The 23,535-nt window shown below is 62.6% G+C and overlaps 1 protein-coding gene across 19 annotated transcripts in view; it reads right to left on the bottom strand.

Moving 5' to 3' along the window:
* The window catches only part of DAB2IP (DAB2 interacting protein), a 193,728-nt gene that overhangs the window by 11,582 nt on the left and 158,611 nt on the right, over positions 1-23,535 (bottom strand). For 13 of the 19 annotated variants that reach the window (XM_049710762.1, XM_033427266.2, XM_049710764.1 and 10 more), the window contains 9 exons: positions 16,642-16,795; positions 14,832-14,930; positions 13,391-13,945; positions 10,179-10,320; positions 9,945-10,089; positions 7,001-7,237; positions 5,121-5,322; positions 3,079-3,257; positions 155-1,022 (listed from right to left, as the gene is read on the bottom strand). In XM_049710762.1, coding sequence (XP_049566719.1) covers positions 155-1,022; positions 3,079-3,257; positions 5,121-5,322; positions 7,001-7,237; positions 9,945-10,089; positions 10,179-10,320; positions 13,391-13,945; positions 14,832-14,930; positions 16,642-16,795 — 2,581 coding nt within the window. Of the gene's footprint in view, positions 1-154; positions 1,023-3,078; positions 3,258-5,120; positions 5,323-7,000; positions 7,238-9,944; positions 10,090-10,178; positions 10,321-13,390; positions 13,946-14,831; positions 14,931-16,641; positions 16,796-18,785; positions 19,411-22,307; positions 22,480-22,503; positions 22,696-23,535 lie in introns of those variants that run through there. The other 6 variants (XM_033427267.2, XM_033427268.2, XM_033427272.2 and 3 more) reach the window with 5 other exon arrangements.

Genomic DNA, 23,535 nt, shown 5'->3' with positions numbered 1-23,535 from the left:
CGGGGGAGGGGCCGGGGGGTGCACAGGCTGGGGGGATGGGGACGAGTGGGGCATCGTTCAGCATGGGATGGCAGCGGGTGCAGGTGGCGATGACACGGCCAGGAGGAGCAGCGCAACACGGGTTCAGGCCGCCCCCGGCGCCGGCAGTACTGACCTGCTTGTGCACCGCACGAGGCTTCAGCTCGGGGCTGTCGCCCTTGGAGGAGGAGGACTGTTGCCGCAGCCGGGCTCCGGGGCCAGCCCAGTCGGGCGAGGCCGACGCCAGGGTCCCGCTCGAGGGCCGCGGGTACTGCAGGGTGCTCAGCAGGGTGGGTGGCGTCCGGCCGCGGGGCGCGGGAGGCGGCGGCGGGGGTGGGGGCGGCGGCTGGTCGATCCTCCGCTGGGGGCCGGCGCTGTTCTGCCGCGGCCCCAGGGGCTGCCCACCCTTCTCAGTCAGCGACACCTGGCGCCGCGCCAGCTCCCCGGCGGTGCTGCTGAAGCTTCCCAGCTTGGCGGCAGCTGCCAGCTCCTCGCTGTTGCTGTGGGAGCTCAAGGAGCTGTGGCCCTCGGAGCCAGAGTCGCCAAGGCCACGGGGAGACAGCGGCAGGCCGGCCGCCATCTGGTACACAGGGTTCTGGAAGGAGAGCGGCGCCAACAGCTGGGGCCGGCCCGGCGCGCCCTCCGAGGTGCCCGCTGTGCTCGGCGTCTGGCCTGCCCGCCGCACCGTGGCCAGCCCTGCCAGGCTCACTGGGGCCACCCGGGCCGGCCACCCGGCCACCAGCTGAGCTGCAGGTGCCTGCCCGTCGACGGCGAGGGCGTCGGGGCCCGCCGGGGAGCCCGCCTCCCCGTCCAGCGTGCGGGCGTCCTGGAGGTCCACCATGGACAGGCTCTTGCCACCGTTGGCCATCTGAAGATCAGGCTCGTTGGCTTCCGAGTAACTCGAGCTGCGGGCAGGTGAGGGCTGGACCCCGGAGGACCTTGTGACAAAAAACAAGTCCTTGTTTTCGGGGGTTGGAGACGGTAACCGGGTGAAATCTATCAGACTGCAGGGAGACAAGCACACACAGGGAAAGAAGGGGGAAGAGAAGAACTGTGAATGCGGCCAAGGCGGGTCCCAACCGAGAGCCCCCGCCAACCTGCCGCCCACCCGGCGGCCTGAGCCAGGGTGGGGGGAAGGGGAGGGGAGAAGAGGGAAGGCAGGGGAGGGGAGGAGGTGTGGGGGTAGTGAGAGTGGGAGAGTCCCGGGGCCCAGTGGCGCAGCTGCAAAACCAAACCACAGCCCGGGCAGCTGACCCTGGCAGAAGCCAGCACGAGGGCGAGGGGCTGACGGCTGCTCCAGCACGGAACCTCTGCACTAGGGACCCGCGCTCCCAGGGTCAGGCCAGGCGGCCTGGCAGGCCCTTTCCCTGCTCAGCTGCATCTTGGGACAGTAGGTTCTGGGGCCTGAAGTGTTCTGGAAAAGCCCTCTGACTAAATCCAAGCCCACGACGCAGTGGCTCTCTGCTATCCCAGGGTCCTGCACCGAGAACTAGGGCTTCAAAGCCACGGGGGCTCCCTCTGCCTCTTCCCTCTGCTCCTAGTCACACTGGTAACCAGGTGGGGGCCTGTGCTGAGAGAAGCCTCCACCTGCAGCCTCCTGCTGCCACCCGTCTGACTGGCAGGCGGGGGCTGGTGCTTCCGGCAGAAGCAAGGAATCAGAGGCGGCTCCTCCGGGCGTGACTCAGGCGGGGAGGGCCTGCACCTGCCGTGGCAGGCCATACCCTCACCCCCATCCCGGACTCCCAGACTCTCCCTGGCCCCTCCCTGGAAGCCGACTCCTTGGAAGGAGGCACAAAGCCAGGTGGGCTTTGGAGGGAAGAATGCGGGGGTGAACAGGGCTCTGAGTGGGCTAGAGGCAGCAAGAACTTGGGGGTTCAACATGGGCTTAGAAAGGAGTTGGCTTAGCCTGGGATGCTGAGCAAGTGCCAAGTCCCAGGTGATGGGACTTAGGCAGGGCAGGCAGCGGCCACTCAGGGCCACAGCACTTGTGGGCCGAGAGGAAGTGGACAAGGGCAGCAGGTGGAGCCGGGAGAAACCCAGACCAGCCATGGGCCTGGGCCGTCCTTCCACACGCCCAGGTCAGGTCTCCTGAGAACCCATGTGCCCGGACACCTCTCGAGCCACCACTCGGCTAAGGTGTGTTCCCCACCTGAATCTCTGCTTTGCCTCACTTGGAAGATTGTATGAACGGCCCCTCAAGACTTAGAGGGACCTGAGAAGGGGCATCAAGGTCTCTGCATCTCCCGCCTCCCCCTGGGTCTCCAGTCCCTCGCACCACATCCCCAGGTCCTTGATCTCAACACCCTCGCCTGCTAAAAGCCTGCTGCTGCCACCATTTCAGAACCAGAGAGCTCCCAACTCTGCTGCTCCAGCCTCATCCTCACCAGCTGGTCCAAGATGGCCCTGGTGGAGGAGGCGAGTGTACAACCGTGCCATAAATAGTTCACTGTAAACGCCAAGGTCCTCACTTTGATGTCATCACTCAGAGAACACTCTGCCTCCCCCTCCACTGTTGTTTTATTTACTGGGCACTTGTCCCAGGGCTGGGGGCTCAGAGCAAGAGCTGGGCCTCAGCACCTCTCTAGTTTCCCAGGCTCCCAGTCTCTAAGCCTTACAGTCACCTGAGCTCCTCCTGAAAACACACACCCTGGAGCGTCACTTCTGGAGATTCTGATTCAGGTCCAGGAAATACCAGGTAACACATACAACCCAGTGATGTGGAAGTGTTTGGGACCAGTAATTGTTCTTCAACAAAAGATGGGTTGTCTTTCTCCAGGCCTTTGTCTGTGCTAGTCCCTCTGCCTAGAACGCCTTTTCCACCAAGGGAGGTATTACTTTTTCCTAAGCTCCAAACTATAGCACTACCTCCTCCAAGAAGCCTTTCCTGATTTTTCCCAAACAGAACTTCACTACTTAGGGCCTGAAAAACACACCCGAGTCTCATTCAGCTTGTTTTATAAACGCCAGCGTAGGTATCGTCCACCCCACATGAGACTGCAGGTGGCTGCGCCTTGTCTGAACAGGCACCCCGCAGCACCCAGCATGCCCGGCGGCTCTTACCCGGAGACGTCGTTCTCGATCACCATCTTCTGCAGCCCCGCTGAGATGCTGCTGCTGCCAGAGCCGGGCGTAGAGGCCAAGTCGTTGGTTCCCGCAAGCTGCCCACTGCCTGGGGCACTCAGTGCCGTGTGCACGTCCCTCAGGATTCGAGGCAGAGGCCCCAGTTTGGATACGATGCTCTGCAAAAACACAGCAAGAGGCAGGTGTGACCCACTGGGGCTGCCTGTGGAGGCCAAGTGCGCTGTAGCCACTGTGTTCAAAACTTCTAAGGAGCCAGTCAGAAATGCAGGCCCGCCCTCCCATGCAGGTCAGATCCGGCAGGTCTGGGACGCGGTAGGGAGCCCAGAAATCGCAAATGACGTTTTTACCAGCTCCCCACATATTTCTGGGACAGGGTGCGAGGCCCACAGGGAGAAACGCTAACCTAGTCCAAGCCTTTCACCCCAGTCTGTCCTACCTCAGTTCCCCCCCCGAGAGGACAGGCCACACAGAATCCCGGACCCTCCCCACCTGCGAGGCTTGGCTCGGGGATGGCTCCCTCCCATGTCATCTACTCCACCGGGTGGGCTGGGCCCTGACCCACTCTGACACCTGAGCCCCAGGGGCAACGGCCCAGGCACCAGGCAGGCACCACCACACGCCTGTCAGGCAGACAGTGGCACCTGGGCTGGCTAAACCTCGCTATCCTGGTTTACCCGACGGTGCTAAGCGTTCCGGGCTGGGGACGGGACGCTGCCTTCCCCTGGCTCATGCCCCGGCTTCCATCTAGGGCTTTGTGCAAAAAGTGTGGAAACTCGTGTAGCCAACAGAGAAGAGACGGGAGCGGCAGACAGCTCGGCTTTCAATCCTGCTGCAGCGTCTGTAGCTCCCGCCTGGCTGCGCCGACATGGAAGACGGTGGCAGGGCACAGGCGCTCAGTTAGGTGGTGGCCGTAGACTGAATGGTGTTGGCAGCAGTGGAGGGAGAGAAGCCCTTGGCCCTCATTTCCATTTCTCCCTCCTGGGTCTCTCGGAGCCAAAGGGCAACGGACGTAAAGGAGCAGAAATGACTGCAACAGCATGTTTGTAGTTAAAAGCTGGGCCTAATCTGAGCGTCCAGTAAACTAAATGGTGCAGTCACATGACAGGACAGTCTGTGACATTAGAAAGGTCACAGTGGCGGTGTGGCACGTACTGTCGTGAAAAGATGCCGATGACGGAGGAGTGAGAAACGCATGCGGCACTGCACGCAAAGTTCTCACTTTAACAAAAAGGGAAAGGACTTTGCCTGTGTGTGTACTTAACACATGCACAGATGTATCTAGAAGGCTACACACCAGAGCGCCCTAGGTGGTCACCCTGAGGGACGGGACAGGAGTGAGAAGGCCTTCCAGTCCCGGTTCAGCAGTAGCTACTTTTGTAAGATGGTCCCACAGAGCCCTGGAAAGCAGATGTTCTGGAAGTGGATCCTGGCAGGCCCAGCCCTTGCTGCCAAGAACCCGATCACTGTGCGAGCTGGGGCTGCTTGGGACAGTGGAACCCAGGCCACGGTGGCTGCAGCAATGTCAGAGATGTCTAGGGAATAACCATTTCAACTGATGGCCAAGGGCAATTCTGGAAAGGTTTGCAACTTCCTGCCTGACACGTGGAGGTGTGGCATCTTCAGTCTTCTTTTTCATATCGGTGGCCTTAAAACCCACAGCAAGGACATTTTCAGAGAAGCAGCTAACCCTGATCACACTTGTCGGAGGCAGGGAGCACACCCTCAGCAGTGGACTCCGTCCACTCAAAGCCACAGCCGAAGCCCCAGCACAGAGCGGGCTCCCCGGGCAGGGGCTGCCGCGGGAACACGGTGCTCCCCACCGAGGAAGTGGGCCCCGAGATCCCCAGCGCTGACAGGGCCTGGGCTGGACCCTCGGGCTCCGGCGCCCGGCAGGGCCGCTGATCTGCACCGCACAGGCGAACCCTCTGAGCCCCTGGCTACTCTGGGAGCTGGAGCGGCCCGAAGCAGCTCTGGTGGCCTTCGGCCCGCCCTCCGCCCATTGCGGCCCGGTGCACAGGCACCTGCTCCAGCTGGCTGACGGCCTCCCAGAGCAGCGAGTGCAGGCTGGAGAGCTCGCGGCCCAGGTCGATGTAGCCCTCGAAGCCGGCCGTGTTGGAGATGGTCTCGGGGTTGGAGATCTCCAGCAGGAAGCGCTGCATGTTGGTCCACTCGTGCTCCAGGAACTGGTTCATGAACGACATGTACTCCTCCTTGCTGCCAAACCTGGAGCCGAGCAGACGGGGTGAGTGCCCTGGGCCCCGCCCAGGAGCCCCCCTTCGCCACTTACTCCCCAGCCAGCCAATCCACTCTGGCTCAGGGCCCTCATGGCTAAGGCTAGAGACGCTTTCTGGGCCTTTTCTCACAGGACCTGGAAGGTTCCGTGGCCCTCACTCCCCATTCACTGGCAGTCACAATCTGCTTCCTCTTTTCCCCCAAACGGCAATGGCCTGGTGCGTAGGCGACTCTCAATCCATGCCCGGCCAGGTCTCTCTGCTGAGCTTTCAGACACATTCCGCCACGGGCACCTCCCCCTTCGTCCTCAGCTTGGCCAGGTCTGCGGTCATCTCCGGCACCCCGAACCTGTGCCCTCCTCCGGGGCTCCCTGCCCCAAGGGGAGACGCCACCACCCAGCAGAGAGCTGCACGAGGAGCCCGGCCGTGGTCAGCTCCCCCCGTGCCTCCCCCACCGCTGGCCAGGCTGCTGACCTTACCTTCTAATCACCCCGTGACCTCGCAGCAGTGCCTCCAGCATTGTCACCTCCCGGGCCCAATACTTCCATCCCTTTGCTGTTACCAGAAGCGTAATTTTGCTCTCCTCCCAGCCTCTCGCCTGCCAGTCCCGCCCCCTCCACCCCCTGGCCCCAGTGCTGTCAGGCTGAACTCTGCAGGACTCTCGCTCTCTCCCTCGCTCCAAGGACCTGCCTGGCCTTCAAAATCCCCTGCTTTCCTCTTGGGTCTCATCTCCCACCTCCCCCAGCCTGGTACTTGCTGACTCAGGGACTGCACAGTGCCTGGTCCCTCCCTGGCCTGTCTGCCCCGGCTGCCCTTCGTCCTGACACGCAGTTGGGGGAGAACGTCTTCTAGGAAGCCTCCCTCTCTCCTCTCCCAAGTAGCGCAGGGCCCTCCTGCGAGCCCGCGTGCCCACGTCCACCCGCTCTCTCCCCTGCTGTAGGGCTGTCTCCCGGAAGGCAGGCCGGGCCCACAGGAGGCCCAGAGGGGGGCTCCATCCACACCTCCTGAGAGCGCCTTGATGACCCAGCCCTTCCGTTTCCACCCACTCCCTCTAAGGTACAGCAAGAACACTGAAGTGCTTCACTAGCAAAGACGTCCTTGGCAGCCTTAGATAAGGACAATCTGAAGCAAGCCGGGTGCCCAACCACAGGGGTCGGCTTCAGGAGACACAGGCCCTTGTCCCTCAAAGGCATATTAGTCACTCATTTCAAAACCAAGCGTATGAATGGTAAGTACATGGGAGAATCCTTATGATAAAATGTTCATTCAAAGAAGCAGAAGGGGGCTTCCCTGGTGGCGCAGTGGTTGAGAGTCCGCCTGCCGATGCAGGGGACACGGGTTCGTGCCCCGGTCCGGGAAGATCCCACATGCCGCGGAGCGGCTGGGCCCGTGAGCCATGGCCGCTGAGCCTGCGCGTTCGGAGCCTGTGCTCCGCAACGGGAGAGGCCACGACAGTGAGAGGCCCGCGTACCGCCAAAAAAAAAAAAAGCAGCAGAAGGAAAAAATACCTTGTCTTCTCCCCTTTGAAAATTACACGGAAACATACCACAGCGGCATGTACGTTCAGTAGGGGAGCTGGGGTGCGGGGAAGGACTCAGGACAGCAGGGACTGGCCTGCCGCACGGCCCAGCTCTGGCGCGGACCCTGCCGTCGGGGGACATGGCACTCACTTGGCGAAGTTGGCCAGGTTCTGGGTGACCTTGGCGATGAGGGTGAGTGTGCGGGCGGTGCGGTCATCGGGGTACTCCTGCAGCAGGTTGAAGAGTGAGGGCGACATGATGGCCGGGCAGAGGAAGCGCAGGAACAGGGAGGCGCTGATGAGCCGCTCGCTGATGTCCGGCCGGCCACGGCTGCTGCACTCTTGCCGCCACGAGGCGAACACCTCCTTCAGCTCCCGCGGGAAGACACTGTGCCGGGACACACGAGGGGGGGCCGGCCGTCAGGCAGGGCGCCAGGACCGGAGGGGGCAGAGCAGGGACCTGGTTCTGGGTCCAATGGAACCGAGTTCCAGCCCTGCTCCACCATGAGGGCTGTGTGAGCCGGCACAGGAAGAGCACAGGGCAGGCACAGGAGCAGGGCCGCCCGGGCCGCAGTCAGGTGGATCTCTCCCCGAGGGGTTGAGTGGGGTGGGACACAGGCACGGGGGAGCCGGCAGTGAGGGCGAGCTCCCAGAGGGCTTCACCCCCCTGCCCACACGGCAGGCATCAGGGTCTAGGGGAGAGTGAGGAAAACACAGGAGGAACAGACCACCACTCCTTGGTTCCCATCCCTGCCTTTTGAGACTTACTCCCTTCACGCAAATAACTTTATAGAGTTAGAGGTTTTCAGCAGAGCTCGGGGTGATCAAGAAGATGGCTGGATCCTAACCACAGGGTGAGGACACGGCTCCCTACTTTCTCAGTGGGGAGGGAAATGGAGGCAGTGGCCTCCCCAGGCGGACCCAGTGAGTGTAGGCTACGTTCCCGGCACCTGGCTGGGGGCTATCTCCTCTGGGCGTCCCCCCCCCCACCACAGGGAGGCCCCACCAGGCCAAGCTTTAAGTGGCCTTCCTATCTTTTCACCCTAGAAGATGGGCGCTCCCTGAAGCCAGAGTCCACCTGGCTCTGTCACTAGCTCAGGGTGCTCTGACCCAGGGCCTGGCCCTCCCTGGGCTTCGGTGTCCTCACTCTCACACTAAGAACAAGGCCTGCCCTGCCGAGCTCACAGAGCCATCTTAAGGCTGGGACCCCCCCAAGACTTTAAGAGGCTTCGATCAGCTTGAAAAGCTTCTGCCCAACAAGCCCAGCACCCAGCCCGGCAGACTCTGGCAGTGAATGTGGCTAAACCAACAAGGACGTGGCTAGAGAGGAAGTGAGGGCAGGTGACCTTTAGTCCTGGCCTCTGAAGTACCAGGCACAGGACTGGGCAGGGGGCAGGCGCTGAGTGATAACATCTATCGACAGCCTTGTTCAGAACGGAGAGGTGCTTCTGGGCCTCTGCAAACGCCAGAAAGAGGAAACAGAAAATCATTGTCTGTGGTTATGTTTCCCTGTGTCCCACACCCGGTCCGCCCTGGGAACAGGCGGGCAGAGGGTGAAAACACAGCCTAGCCCAAGGGTGGGAAGTGTGTTCCAGAGCTCAGGCTCTCTGGCTGCCCCTCTTCCCCTGGTGCCAGGGTTCATTTTCAGCTCAGCCCAAGAGGCCAGGCTGGCCCCAGGTGAGCACCCTGTGTAGCCCTGGGCCAGAGGGCCCTGGGCCGGAGGCGCCCACCCCACTGGCTCTGGCCACTCCCTCTGCCCAGATCCAAAGCTGTCGCTCACCTAGCAGGCCCGCCTCTGCCTGTCCTTCGGGAGCAGCAAAACATTCCCGGGCCCTCCTGTATGCCCAGCCCGAGCTGGTGAATCTGCCTGCCCCCAGGGCGCTTCAGGGTGTGTGCAGGAAACGGACTTGGACACAGGCACAATCAGGCACTCTGATGGGAGCGGGGCTGTGAGCGAGGGTGCCCAGGAGAGGGGAGCCGACCATATGCGGTGACCTGAAGGAGGGCTGCAGAGGGGAGCCAGATACAGGCCAGGCCGGGAAAGAACATGATCAAAGAAAGGAGGGAGGTATGGCTGGGGGTCAGGGGGTGGGAACGGGGTCAGGAGAGCGACCTGGATGGGGACGGGATGCAGGTCCTGAGCTGCAGCAGTGACCGAGGAGGAAACCTTGGCAGCTCCTCCAGTGTGAAAACATACCCACTGCTTGGGGCTGGCGGCACGGTCCCCTGGACAGTGACGAGGCTGTACTCGGCACCAGGTCAGCCGCCACCAGACATCCATGCCTGGGACGCTAGCCTTGGAGCTAGGCTAGCACTCCTCAGCGGCCCCGGGACTGATTCTGGCCCTGACCGCGGTCCTGTATGAGCGGCCGGCTCAGCACACCTCTGCTCCTTTCTGGGGCTGCCAGGAGCCCGCGGACCTCTGTCCCAGTTAAGGCCCAATCCACCTCCTTTGTCCTCTACAGCCCCAGCAGGAGGCCCACACCTGGTGTCCAGGCACCCACACAGGCCCCTGCTGGGCCTGATCACAGCCTGTGAAGTGAGCACCAGCTCCTACGGACAGGTGCGGAGTCCCAGGTGAAGCCATCCGCCCACCCCAGGCGGGTGCCCGAGCAGGGCCTTGTCAGTCTGGCTCCCTGGGCAGCCCCAGCACCTACAACAGCACCAGCTGGTGCCCGCTGTTAAGCATGTGCGATGGGCTGCCAGGTCCGGTCCTCACCACTGCACAAACCACGTCCTGCCTGTACGCTCTGGAACACTGCTTACGTCTGACAGCCCAGAAAGGACCAGGACGGGGGCCTGGCAGCCCAGCGAGACTCAGCGGGGCCAGGCAGAGGGTGGCTTCCAATCCCAGAGCCCCACCCTGAAGCCGTGTGAGGTGCGGGCGTGTCCCCTCTCCTCTCCTTACTAAACCTCAGCTCTCCCGTTCGTGAGTCGGGGAAGATGGACGAGAGCCCCTCACAGAGCTGTCCGGAGGGAACAAAGCCCAGCACTCCGTAGGCACCTGCACAGAAGGACGCAGAAGGACAGGGGAGACGCAGGGGTGGGGGGCCCTGGGCAGCTGAGGCCGAGAAGGGCGCGGAGGCAGCACTGACCAGTAGGAGTTGATGATCTTGCAGAAGGCCAGCTCGCAGCACATCTTGAGGTTGCCCTGGTGCTCGGGGAGGTCAGCGGCTGAGCACTTGCTCGGGTCCACTTCACAGTTCTCATCCGATTCATACAGCGCTTTGATGAACTCCCCTGCGGCCAGAGGGCAGGAGGGGGCAGTGAGGACCTGGCGAGCTTGCCCCGCCTCTGCCCTCCGCCCCCGGCCGGCCCACACACCCTACCCAGTGCGTCCTGCAGGTACTTCTGGCCCACCAGCTTGAGGTACTCCTCGATGGCCTTGGTGGCCAGCGTGTTCTCCCGGAAGATGAGGTGCTCGTCTCCACAGCGGTCCACCTCCGACATCATCAGGTCTGTCAGGAAGTCCTGTGGAGCCAGGTGAGGAGAGTGGACCTGAGCAGACTCGGCAGGTAGGACCCTAGGGTTCCAGACCCACACCCTGGCCAGGAGCCCCTGCTCCTCGAGGCTGCTCCATTGCCAAGCTACTGGTACCCACTGGTGGGGGCTGCCTGGGAGTGAGGGCAGGGCAGCCTGATGAGGGGGGACGTCTAGCCATGGCCACATCAGAGCTGGGCACCGGATCAGGGATGCAAGAGCATGCTGCATGGAGCCATGGGCCCCCGTATCACAGCCGGACCCGCAGAACTCAAATCCCTGCTCAGCCCTGCCCAGGCCTGGTGGGGTGACGGGAGCAGAACTCCCCCACCCAGCGCCATCAGTGTCGAAGAGGACAGATGGGCTGCCCTCTGCCCCTCGCACAAGCAGCTGCCACTGTCCACCCATTACTCTGACGGGGTCTCCCACACCAGACATGGGCTCGTCCTGTGCAGCCTCACAGGCAAGGACGAGAGAGAGGCAGAGGCAGTCCGGCTGCCCTGGAAGGCAGCGAGCCAGTGCTCAGATGGAGAGAGCACCGACCTCGGCCTGGGCGGGAAGGCGGCCCACCAGCCTCTCAGCCCCAGGCGCGGCTTCACGGGCAGACCCCAGGAGGGAGCCTGAGCCCACGCCTTCCCTCCTGACTGCAGGGAGGCTGCACGATGAACCTGCTGCATCACCCAGGTGGAAACTCCTCCCTGGAGCCTGCGCCTCCTCACGCCCACGGCCAGCCTTGTGACTTGGGGGATGGGGGGGAGGGCAGGCAGGAGGCAGGAAGTCGGAGACCCGGAGGAGGGTGGCAGTCGGGCCAGGGGCCGCCCTGCACAGAGGCTGCACTGGCCAGTGCGGGCCAGGGCTTCTGGAGCTCTGGAAATTCCTCACTCCGACGGGCACAACTCTGGGCCCCTCTGGAATCACAAGTGGCCCTTGAAATACAGAACCGAACTCTGGGTCCCGGAGACCTGGCTGGCCGGCCAATGGAGAGACAGGAGGGGCTGGGGGGAAGTGGCAGTTGGCCTCTCCGGGGACCACACAGCCTGAGGACCCCTTCCTGACCACAGGGACCTCCAGGGCCCCCTCTCTGAACACACGACAGCAGAGGTAAGTACTGCGTGTACTGCTCTGCTCTTGCCCACAGGGCTTCCTGAACTCCTAGAGCAGGCGCGAGGCCCAGGTGGGGAAGAGGAGGGGCTCTGCTTAGAGCTAGGACCCAACGAGGGGGAAGAGGCACAGAACAGGACAGGGACCTGTCCAAGGCCACACAGCTACCTGGGCCACACTGGGCCCGAGTCTCTTGTTTCCAGGCCCCGTTCCTCCCCTCGCACTGAGGGGAGGGGGGACGGCAAGGAGAACGTGCCAGGTGCCCCCTCACATAGCCCTCCCCCGGGACTGCAGGGCCCTCGTCACGTGCTCTCGAGAGGCATCGCACCCATCAGTGCCCAAGAGGTCAGAGTTCGGACAAACGTCACGCCAGCAGCCCGAGTTACTTCCTATCCTTCCACCTACTGCTCTCCCCACCTAAGGGCCCACTGGGAGGCTGCAGCCCTGGCTTCCACCTCCTTCCACAATAAGCACCCTGATTCTTCTGTCTCAGCTGTGAGTATGAGCAAAGGTCCCTTCAGGTCGGAGTCAGACTCCCAGGCCAGCCCAGCCCTCGGGGGCCACGTACTGGAAGAACAGACACAGAGACAGAGAGGATGCTGCTGCAGCCCTGCTGCCTCCCCGGAACTCCCCCTGGAGGCACGGCTTCCATTCACTTAGTTTCTAGCCCCCTTCCCACTGCTAAGCAAGAAATTAAGAGACGGTCCCACATGCAGCCTTGCCCAGGCAGGTCGGAGGCTGGGGGCAGGGGAAGGTGGTCCAACAAGGCGGAGGAACCGAGTGCCGGACCCCAAGGGGCCCATGCCGGGAAAGCGCCCCTCCCTGTTCCTGCGTTGGTCCCACACCATGAGCCCAACAGGCAGGGGCTCTGAAGGGCCCGAAGGAGGCCAGGGCCTTCCGGGAACAGATAGAGGATAAGGGCCCCGATGGAGCACGTGCCCTGGGCTCTGCCTGCGGACCTGAGGCCCGGCCCCGCCCGTGTCTTCCCCAAGCCCAGGCTGAGGGCTCAGGACCTTGACCAGGGCAGTCCCTCACCCCCACCACAGGCCACAAACCACACCACATCCAGAGGGCAGAGGCCCAGCTCCCGGGGCCAGCACACATGGCCTCTGCAGTGTGGATGGACCCCACGTCCAGCCCTTCTCCACTGCATCCAAGGGAGGGGGCAGGGTGGAGAGGGGGAGGTGTGCCCTCGAGGCCCACAGAACCACACTCCACTGCGATGGGCAGGTAGGCGTGTGGAGCCTTCCAGAAGGAGCCTACCTGTCTCCAAAGCCAGGTGGGTGGGGCTGAGGTGTGGTCTGGCAGGGGGAGGCAGGTGAAAGGCCTCGAGAGGGGCCCTGCCCCGGCCCTGAAGTAGGGCCTGCTGGAGGGCTTTAGATGAGCTCTGCTCCTGGAGACTCTGGAGCTGGGGACGGCTGTAGCTGTGGCAGGCTGCCTGTCAAACAGACAGCTGCAATAGTGACTGTGTCCCATGTGTGTGAATTGGGAGTGACGGGGGAGTCTGGGGCTCGGACAGCGGCCTGCACCCTGACGGTCACCTGTTGGGATGTGTCCCAAACTCAACACCTCACTGGACGTGTGTGTCTGGGTCGCTGGGACCTGTGTGCCGGCAGAGGTGGGCCTCGTGGCCTGCTCGCCTCGAGCCTCAGGGAGGGGCCAGCCCTCTGGGGCAGTGGGTGAAGTCCCTAAACCCATTTCCTCACTGCAAGGTGTGCTCCGGTCCAGGGGCTCCATCCCCGCCTCTGTGATCAGCTCCAACCACGGCGAAGGAGCACGAAGTCCCCACCCTCCACGATGCATCTCTTGGGTTTCAGAAACTCACCTGGCTGTGACCAGTGCCTCCACCAGAGCTGAAATCCATGACGTGGACATGGGGACCGGTAGGTAATCCAGCACGTCACCCAGCCTCCCACGGGGCAACATGAGGTGGGGTCCCGCCTGAGGCCCACACACCTACCTTCACCTTGCCCGTGCTCTGCAGGATGTGCACCAGGGCCGATGCCATCTCCTCCTTGGTCTTGGCGCTGAGGATGGGCTCGAGGGCGGCGCAGAGCCCCAGGTAGTGGTTGGTGATGTGCTCAGCAAACTCCTTGTACATCTCCATGGGCAGGATGGTGATGGTCTGGTAGCGCGCCTTGATGCGGATCATGGGCCCGGGGCCCTTGCCGCTCTTGGGGTTGGGCGTCACCACCGGGTACCACTTCTCCACGAACTGCCGCCCGGCCACGGAGGCGGCGGGCAGGCTCACCAGGCCCAGGTAGCTGTTGCGTTCCTTCTTCTTCTTCTTGTCTGTCTCGCGGTACAGGTGGACGGTGACGGTGCGCAGGGGCGGCAGGTTGTGGAACTCGAAGTGCTCGCCCCAAAAGACGTTGTCAGTCTTGAGCTTGCCCGTGGTGCGTGCGTACAGCACGTCGTCCAGGCACAGCTCGCACAGGTACTTCTTCTTGGCAGGCAGGTCCTTGGCCTCGATCACCCACAGCTTCAGGATGTGCTCCACGCGCCGGCTGTTGTCCTGCACACACGCACAGGGGGGCCGCGGTGACTGGGGGCCCAGCCGCCTGCCCATCGCCCAGCCCGTAGCGGGGAAGAGCTCTTGGAGCCTGGAGGGACCGGGCCCCGGGCGAGGGACAGCTCTGGAGTCTGACGGCTGTGGGGCTATGGGGCTGGATCTCTGCTCTACCTCGCCCTAGCTCACTGACCATGGGCAAGTGACCATCTAAGCCTCAACTCCCTTTTTTTATTCCCTTGGGAATTAAAACCAAGTACAGAGCAAGAAGCTAGCACAATGCCTGGTACACGGCAGCCGCTTATTGGCTCCCCTGTAGTTTGCTGGTCTGCAAAGTCACTTAGAGGTAAGACCATCACTAAGGCCCTTCCTTAGTAATGTCATGGCGACCAGGACTCAGCCCAGGCCAAGCTGGCCAGGGAGGCAGACACAGAAGCAAGCGATGACAGTCAGGGTCCCAGGAACCTTCTGGGAGAAGCCTGGGGGCAGTAGGAACACAGGAGGGCACCAGCCTGGGCCGGCGGCGCTCGCCTGGAGGAGGGAACAGAAAGCGAAGCTGGACTCGAAGGGATGAGCAGGATTCGGCCGGCGGGGGAGAGGGTCAAGAGCTCCAGGCAGATGGACACCAGCACCCAAAACCCCAGTGCTCAGTTCTCTGGCCCAGCGTCTTCAGTGTGCAGCTTCGAAGGCTGAGGCCCCCAGCACGGGTCAGCCTCTTTCAGAGCCCAGCACTACGGCCCACTTGGGCCCTGCCTACACGCAGGCTACCTGCACCCCCAAGCCCAGGCCACACCAGAGACCCCTCCGCCTTCTCCCTCACGTCAGCGTCTGTGCTCTGCTCTGAGTCTAGCCTCCACCCCCCATGCTCTGGGGACAGCGGACACAGGCCCACCTTGTTGGGATGCACTGCTCGCCGCAGGTTCTCCATCCACTTATCCCGCTCGGCCGCTGACCGGCAGGAGAAGCACTTGCTTCCCGACGACGTCGTCACCTGTGGGGGACGGGCAGGACAGCGTCACGGGGAGCGGAAGGCAGCAAGGCGGCGTGATGGAGGACCTCCAGGACTTGGGGGAGTTTCGGCTGCCAGGTCTGACCGCACCTCAGCCCCAGGCAGGAGGCAGAACAACGACCCCCATATTTCTCATTTGCGGGTGGTGCACCGAGACCTGTGGTCCCAGAGCAAGACAGTGACAGGAGGGTGGCCCAGCCCCGTGCCAGCTGGTGCCTGGTCCTGGCTCCTCACCCCTGCCTCGGTGCCCTCTGACCACAGGAAAGCATCTTTCTGAGTCCAACCTCGTTCTCCTGGAGATGGTGGGAGGCAGAGGGCACGGGCCCCCGCATGAGTCAGAGAGCAAGGCTTCACCCAAGTCTCCCTCTAGCGGTGGAGCCACAGGCACCTAGCAGACAACCACGGGTTGGCACGAGGGTCACCTTGGTCCTCAGCGGACACCTGCTGATGACGCTTCTCTTGCCAAGTGACAGTGACAGCAATGGCGGTCACAGAAGGCTAACCTACTTGGGGCCAGACTAGAGCACTGAGAACTGGGCTGTCTGGGTGTGCTGGGCCCTGGGGTCCTGCCTGGAACCCTTACCCTCCCCTCCCTGTCTGACTCGCCCATCTTCTGGTCTCCTCCGGGTGAGCAAGCCCAGCCCTAGCTGTTCCTGCCCTGTTACCGCTGTCCCCAGCACGCCGAGGTCTCTACCAGGGAACCAGACGCCTTATCTAGCCATTCACGGGCCTCAGAAGCCACAGCACCCCCTGCTGTGGACCAGTGGGCAGGCATCATCTTCAGCCCGCCCCAGGCAGAGAAGTCGGAGGCCAGAAGGAGCCCAGCTGGGCCAGGAGTCCTGAACCAGAAACGGCACCCAGTGGGCACAGGGCTAGAACAGATGCCAGGCACCACCCTCCTCTTCCCCTGGAGCTGGGGGTGCCGGGAGGTTGCCCTATTAGTCCCAGGGTCGTGCCTCTGTCAGAAAGCTCTAATTATGCAAGACTGTTGGGGGTGGGAAGCTTCCCAGAAACAGAGGTGGGAAGAGAACATGAATAATTAGAGAAGCAATTAGGAACTCCCAGCAACACCTGCGACATTAGTTACCCTGGCTCTGGCTTGGCCTCAGGCTTGTAGGCTGACCTTTGACATCGTCTTGCCCTCACTGGGCCTCAGATTCCCCATCTACAGGGAAGCACTGGACAGGTGATCCTCGGTAACAGCCCTGTCAGGTCGGGTGGCTGACCCTCTGCTCTCAAACCTTGGGTCACAGAACGCCGGGGCAGGAAAGATTCTGGCTTTCACCACGCAGAGGCAGGGACAGGGCCAGAAGAGGGGACACTCCCCACTGCCCTACAATGCACTGGAGTGGTTTTGCAGGAGGGGTGAGCAGGCCTCGAGACCAGCTCTGGGGCTTGAGCCATTCCACATACGCCTTGAACTCCCTTCCACCCACTTGGACCTCTTGCACTTCCCAGCATGGGGGACAGTGCTGGTCTGTCTCCAAGGAGGCCACAGAGCAGGAATGAAGCCCCCGTCTCCCAGCTCCACTTGGTCTCTTGGGAGGCAAGAGCTATGACAGATCCTGGCCGCTGTCCCAAAGAGCCTGGCCCCTGCAGAGGCCATGCAGCACTCCAGGCGGGCGTCTGGAGGAGACCTGGCCTCGCGGGAAGAGGACACCAGTACCCGCCCCGCCCCTGCGGCAGGACCCACCTCGAAGCAGTAGTCCTGGCCCAGGATGCTGCTGTGCACTGGCTTGATGACCACCTCCTCCTCCATGCTGAGGTCCAGCGCCTCCACCGCGCTGCTGGGGCTGAGCAGGGACTCGTGCGAGCGAGACTCCTTCAGCCTCGGCATCAGATGGGACCTGGGGGGAGGGCAGCAGGGTGCGTCAGGTCAGGCCTGCCCTGTCCCCTCCCTTCCCTTCTCCTCCAGGAAGCCTGCCCAGAACCCCCCATTTGGAGGCAATCACTCCCCTCAACTCCCACGGTCCTTTCTGTCATAAGGCAGAGTTGGGGGGAGGCGACATCATGGTGCTGGAGTCACAGAGACCAGCCAGTCCCTTTGCCCCAAGGCAGGACTCTGGGTAAAGGGCTCAGCCTCTAAGTGGCGGGGTGGGGGGGTGGCCGGCGGGGAGGTAAGGAGTTGAAAGTCAGCACTGGGTGCAGGGTAGGGCTGGACCTGGCTTCTCAGCAGCCCGAGACCCACAGAGAAGAGCGGACCCGACCCAGGCAGCCTTCTGGGGGTCTGGTGCCTTCCCCATCCCATCCCCTCCCCTCTGCTCCAGTCCCCATCCAAAACAGAAGCAGTTGCCCTGTTCCAACATTTGTCCAGGACATCACTGCCGACAGAACCCTTTCTCGTACACCATCCCACTCCGCCCACTGGCCCCAGGCAATGCAGGAGCACCGGGAACTCTGCTGCTCCTTTCTTACAGACCGTGAGGCTCAAAACAGAAGGGATGCAGCCATCTCTGCACGGTGCCCAAGAGCTGAGACTCAGACAGGGTCCACAGGCTGGGGTTCGGGGGTCAGGCCAGTGTCAGTGGGTCCAGCACAGGCACAAAGAGCACAGGTAGTTCACTCCACCTGATGCCCAAATGGAACCTGGACCAGGACTGGCTCTGACAGACCTGGTCTTGGACCTGGGCCCGCTGCTCACCTACCACGTGGCCCTAGGCAAGTCACTTCCCCTCTCTGAGCCTCAGTTTCCTCGGCACTTCACGTGGAAGGCGCCTTAGACGGCATCTGCTCCGGTGCTCGGTAGAGTCCACCTCAGAAAGGCAAACGTCCCTTTCCAGAGTCAACAGGACACACAGCAGTGCCCCACTTGGCCCCCTCCCACAGCCGGGGCACGGGAAAAGCCAGAGGACCAGCCAGGCTTGCAAAGACCACCCCGGGAGAGGCTGGGCAGGCCTCGCCCCTACTCACGTCCACAGTCCAAACCCTGGCCTTAGCTCACCCAGACCTCCTTCCCCCAACACCCTCTGCCTCTCAGCTCCTGGCCTCCAGGTCCAAGGCTCAGGCCATCATCTCTCCCTGTCTCGCCAAAGACCCTCTCTCAGGTCAGTGAGGCCTGGCAGGACCACAACTGACCTCCCTGTAGGGCACATACACCCCGTAACCCATTTCCATAACCACCTGTGGTAAGAGGGCCTGAGGTCCACCACGAGTGGACCCAGGAATCCAGAGATGAGCCGAACAGACCCTGCCCAGAGGGCTTCACAGGCTGACAGAGGCCACCCTCTAGCCCTTATACTTCTCCATGGCAACAGCCCTCCCTGACACGCTGTCCTGTGCTAGGCACTGCATGGGAATCAGGGCTGGAACTGGGACCCCAGCTCTTGGGGACCTCACAGCCCAACCCAGGAGACCCAGTTGGGCTCCCCCAGCTGCTCCCCCATGCCCAGCATGAAGCTGGCGCAGAGCAGGGCTCAGATCCCTGGAGCCGAGTCAATGCCCTCAGGCAGGACTCCTGAACGCTCCCAGGGGAGCGGACCAGAGGGCAGCTGTGAGGCAGGCTAAAGTCAGGTTAGAACCCAGCCAAACCTCCCCAGGACGCACTCGAGGCCCAAGGCCACTGGCATGCACAGCTGTGGTGCCTCTGCTCCTCCAGAACCCTCTCTGGGAGACCACACCGCACACACGCACTGCTGCTGCCACGCCAGGTGCTGACAGGCTTCTCCCGGTGACTAACCCTCCACGTCCTGCTCGCACGGCCCAGCCTCCTTCCCATCACGGCACTGACCAATGTGGTGGCTGGGTCTGCCATCCACTCTGTTGAGATTCCACCCTGGGCCTCCCTCCATACCTCAGTGCAAGGGATGCCCTGCCTCAGTTGCCGGGGAAATCACCCACCTCGGAAGGGCTGAGACCCAGAGCCCCCAGGCCCGCTGTCCAGGGCTGAAAACCCAGCCCACTGATCAAGATCAGGCTGCTTTCTGGCCCAGCCCGGAAAGCCCTGCCAGGTAAGATGCTGGGAGCTGGGGCGGGTGGAGCGGGCACCCAGGAAGTATTCTACATAGGGAGGAGCTGGCAGGCTGCGGCACCGCCTCCTGCCTGGGGCACCTGAACGAGCCGGCTGGGGAGAGGAGAGAGAGGCACACTCAGCAGACAGGGCCTGCCCAGGGAGAGGGGCCTTCGCTCCACAGCCCAGGAGCCCAGCGGGCCCAGGCCAGACCCCAAAGCAGCCAAACCCCGGAACCTGTGGCTGCAGAACCCTCCTCTTCCTTCCCCACCATCCTGCCCACAAGCAGGCCCCAACTGGCCCAGGCCTCACTGGGAAGGTTCCTGACAGAATGGAGGACTACGGGAAGCTCATGGCTAAGGCATTCTGGCCGCAGCTGGGCAGCCCTGACCCTCCCCACCTCCCCAGGGATTCTCTAAGTGGGAGGACCTGAAGCAGGGGCCGCACCCACCCCTGCAGCCCAAGCTCACTGCGGGGGGGCGGGGGGGTGGGTGTCCAGGGAGGCCCAGTGGCTACTCCTAGATCTCCCAGGTGCTTCTGGGAGTGGAGTTGAGGGCCAGGCTCTGACCACTGCCCTATGATGGGGCAGGGCTAGTGGGCCTCTGCTCTCTGACTCACAGGCAGACGCATATCCTTCTCGCTCAGCCTGGAGTCCACCTGCCCCCAGCTCCCCACAAGGCTCGTGGGGGAGAGAAAGGGGCACCTATTCATCAGGCCCTGACGTGCAGCTCTGGGCCCAGAGGGGAGCTGGTCTGCTGTGACCCTGCAGGGTGGGACCTCCTGGCAGAGGGGACTGCTCCTGTGGCAGTGACTGATAAGATAGATGACGGGCTCAGGGAGGGAAAATGGTCACTTGGTCACTGGACCCAGCAGGCCCACCTCACAGCCTAAGATCCACCTCCTCCAGGAAGTCAGCCAGCCCTGTCGCAGGCCCACAGCACAGCACCCCCTAAAACTCCACCGCAGGGACTCCTGCCCCATCAATCACCCACGGCAGGCCTCGACCCGGCCCGCCTCTGCTGCAGCCAGCATTGTTGGGCACTTCCTTTCTCACCTCCAGCTCCTGCCTTCCCAGGCTGGGCCAGAAGCCCGTCCCAGGCCATGCTCCAAGAGGGCGGCGAGCAGGCACGGTGCCCCTACCCAGGAAGCTTGGTGGGCGCCCACCTCCACCTGGCCAGGGCACCCAGCTGGTCACTTTCAACTGCACACAACTCTGCCAGGAACACTCATCTACCCATTTCACAGAAAGGTAAGATGGGCTCAGGGAGCAGCAGTCCCTGCATCTGCCCGAGGCCCCCTGCTGGAAGGAGGACACAGGTTGGTCTGGGAGTCCCGCTCATGGCTGCCCTCTGTGGTGTGGAGGTCTGTGCTCTGACGCCATCGCCATCGTATGCAGGGCCTCTGCTGCCCCGAGGCTGGGGTGGGAAGAGAAGCTGGCCCAACACACCCACTGTGTGGCCTCGCCCAGTGCTCAGCTCAGTCTGTGACGGCCCCGCTGGGGACCTCCTGCGGCATCTGGGGACCAGAGCCTCGGTCTTTGGCGAGATGGCACCCAGGAAGACAAAATCCGTCGCGGGGACCTCTGCTCGCGCAGGTTATCCCCACAGCCCAGGTCTGAGCTCCTCCTCACAACCCTGCCAGGGACACCACATTGGGTCAGAGAGGCCACAGAACCAGGTCTCACGGCAGTGCTGTGGGCTCCACGCGCCTGGCCCTCCTTACCTGGGCCAGGCTCGCCCTGGGCTGTGCCCGCAGGAAAGAGCACACACAGCACGTGGCTGAATCCTCACAAGGCTGAGAGGAGGACGCCCCCCGGACCCCTGCAAGGCCTGCTTCAGGGAAGGCAGGTGACCGGCTCAGGGTCTCAGCTTCCTCCTGAAGTGACCCCTGTTCGCGCCCCAACCCCCCCAGGGGCCCTTTCCTCATCTGAAAGAGAAAGAAGGACTCTGTCTCAAATAGCAATAAATGGTAACACGCACACACGGAAGTGCTGGAGAGAGGGTCTGCGGGGAGAGGCATTCCCCCAGGCGATGGAGTCATGAAGAGGGGGTTTCCCATCAAGACCACATGGGCTCAGCTGCAGCCCTGCTGGCCAGGGTGCATCTGCCTGTCCCACCTCACCCTGGGCTCCTCTTCCCCAGGGGTCATGATTCCCTCAGGCAGGTCTCCAGGCACAGGCAGTTCCCTCCACCTAGAAATCCCCTTGTCCTATCCAACCTTCAATACCCAGCATCAGAGCCCCTTCTTCCAGGAAGCCTTCTCAGACTCCCAGGGCAGAGAGCGACCCCAAACCCTAACGTTCATTAGGCTGTGCTGGGAAGGCCTGTCACAGAGCTGTCTCCTTACCAGGAAGGGGGCTCCTCGTGGGGAGGGCTGGGTCTGGATCAGCGCTAAGATTCAGAGTTCCTGGATCAAAGCCCCAACACCGCAGGAGCTGAGGTCAGCTAAGCCTGGGGGAGGGGGAGGAGGTCAGCTGGGATGAGGACAATCCTCCCTGGTCCCTCAGACGCTGTTAGTGGGAGAAAGCGCCGGCCTTCGGGGCAGCCGCCTGCTCATGGCCAGTTCCCAAGAGCAGCACCCTGGTGCTTGCCCAGAATCTCCAAGAAACACCCCTGCTCTTGATCTGTCCAGGTATGGGGCGCTCCCTCCATGTCTCCCAAGGTCAGGGGCTCATCCAACCCTCTGTGGCTGCACCCTCCACCACAGCCGCATCCTCCCGAGACCGTCCCAGACCCAGCTGATGCTCTAGACCTTCAACAGCCCCCCAGTCACTAGAGGCCCCATGTCCCCTGCAGTCCCCCTTCCTGACCTGGACCAGCTGTCCAGGTGGCCTTTATCTGCGTCCTCCATGCCATGGAATCCTCACACTTCCTGGGAGGGGGGGTGGTGCCACAATTCTCAGGTCACAGACAGGAGAGCCAAGGCCACAGGGGAGGGAGGCCTGCCCTGACCTCCTCTGCCTCTGAGAGGTCTTGGCCAGGGCCTGGGGGGCAGTGCCCTCGCACCAGATGGGCCCCTCTGCCCAACATGATGTCACTCCTGCCCTCGGCGCTCCCCTCACAGCCTACGGAGAATCAAGTCTCAGTGCTTCACCCTGGGGTTGAGCCCTCCCCGAAACTCCAACCCTGCCACACCACACCCTGGCAAAGGACCTAGACTCTCCTCGCCAGCGGGTCCCAGGCCAGCAGGAACTCCCTCCCTCTGGGGGGACCTCTGCCCAGGCTGTTTCCTGAACCCGTCCCACCCTTCCCTCCACTCTCTGCCCGACAACAGCCTTTTCTGTCAGCGTTCAAAGCCCAGTCCGAATGCTGCCACCATCACACTGTCCCTGGTCTCTCCAGACAGACAAGTGCTCACACCCGGGCCGGGTGGCTGAGCCCCACTCCACACCACTTTCCCACCTGTCTCCTTACCCAGTTCTCATGAGAACCCATCAGGAATGAGGTACCGCACCTCAGAAGGCCAGGTGTCGTGCCCAAGATCACACAGGCAGCAAGTGGCCAAGGGGGACTGGAACCCCGTTCAGCAGACTCCAAGCCTAACGCTGTCCGCCCAAGCCTCGCCTTCCCCTCTGCCCACAGGCGGCCACGCAGGCCACAGCCAGCTGACCTGCTTGCCGTGACCCGCTTCGCTCCAGGTCGGGTGGAAGAGCCGCGGGGCTGGCTGGGGTCGGGCAGCCGTGCCCAGGGCCCAGGAGCCCGGGAAATGTGGGCACGCCACAGGCACGGGCGGAGCCGCTGTTGGAGATATAGCCAGGCACCAAGAGCAGCCCACTGTGAGGGCGGGGGGCAGGAACAACGGGACATTGTCCTGGCTCCTGGGCCACAGCCTTATCTGATAGCCTTCCAGCCAACCCCTGAGCTGTTTTTCAACTCCGTCCTTTTTTCTCTTAAAAGGTTAGTGACACAAAAGTTTAGCAAATTCCCTGTTATTTCAAGGAGGGAGGAGACCTGAAAATAAAACTTGTGATAATTAAAAAGCTCTATATGACACGGGGAGGATGTTCCCAGCTACGGGTGGGGAGAGTTGAGAGTGGGATTGGATAGCCTGGAAGGTAAGAGGCTCAGAATCTCCTTCCAAACCTCAAGGGGCAGAGGGAGCTGCCGTGCCCGCCCCCAGAGGGCAGGGCTGGGACCAGGAGAGGCCAATTCCAGCTCAGTCACACTGTCCCCAAATGGGCCAGCCTGGTTTGGTTTTAGAGGAGCGGGCACTCTGTCTCTGGAGGCATGCAAGCAGGAGCTGGGAGCTCTCTTTTAGACATGTCGAGGAGGCGTTGCCCGCGCTGCTTGGGGGCTGCTGGCATAACAGGCAGGCAGGCAGCGGAGTTAAGCCCCAGGGATAAACACGCAGCCCACACACATGCCGCTGGGAACAGGCGGGAGGGCAGCAGGCCCTAGCACCAAGGGTGCCCGGCTGTAGGAGCAAATCTAGTCTCCATTCCCTATAAAACACACAACCATGAGTACTTTTAACTCGTGCCATTCTCTAGGACTCAGTTTCCCCATCTCTAAGCAGGGAGAACTGACATGCCTTCCTCCCAGGGCTCCTGAGAGTGTCAACTGAGACAAGGCAAGGAGGTGCTCGGGGGAACAGGGGTCAACGCCAGCGACCACACCAGTCACTCATGCCGGTCCCCATCCT

Source organism: Orcinus orca, chromosome 6, assembly GCF_937001465.1.
Source record: "Orcinus orca chromosome 6, mOrcOrc1.1, whole genome shotgun sequence".
Classification (NCBI taxonomy): Eukaryota; Metazoa; Chordata; class Mammalia; order Artiodactyla; family Delphinidae; genus Orcinus; species Orcinus orca.
Note: the sequence above shows the minus strand (reverse complement) of the source record. Positions and strands in the feature narration are given on the sequence as shown.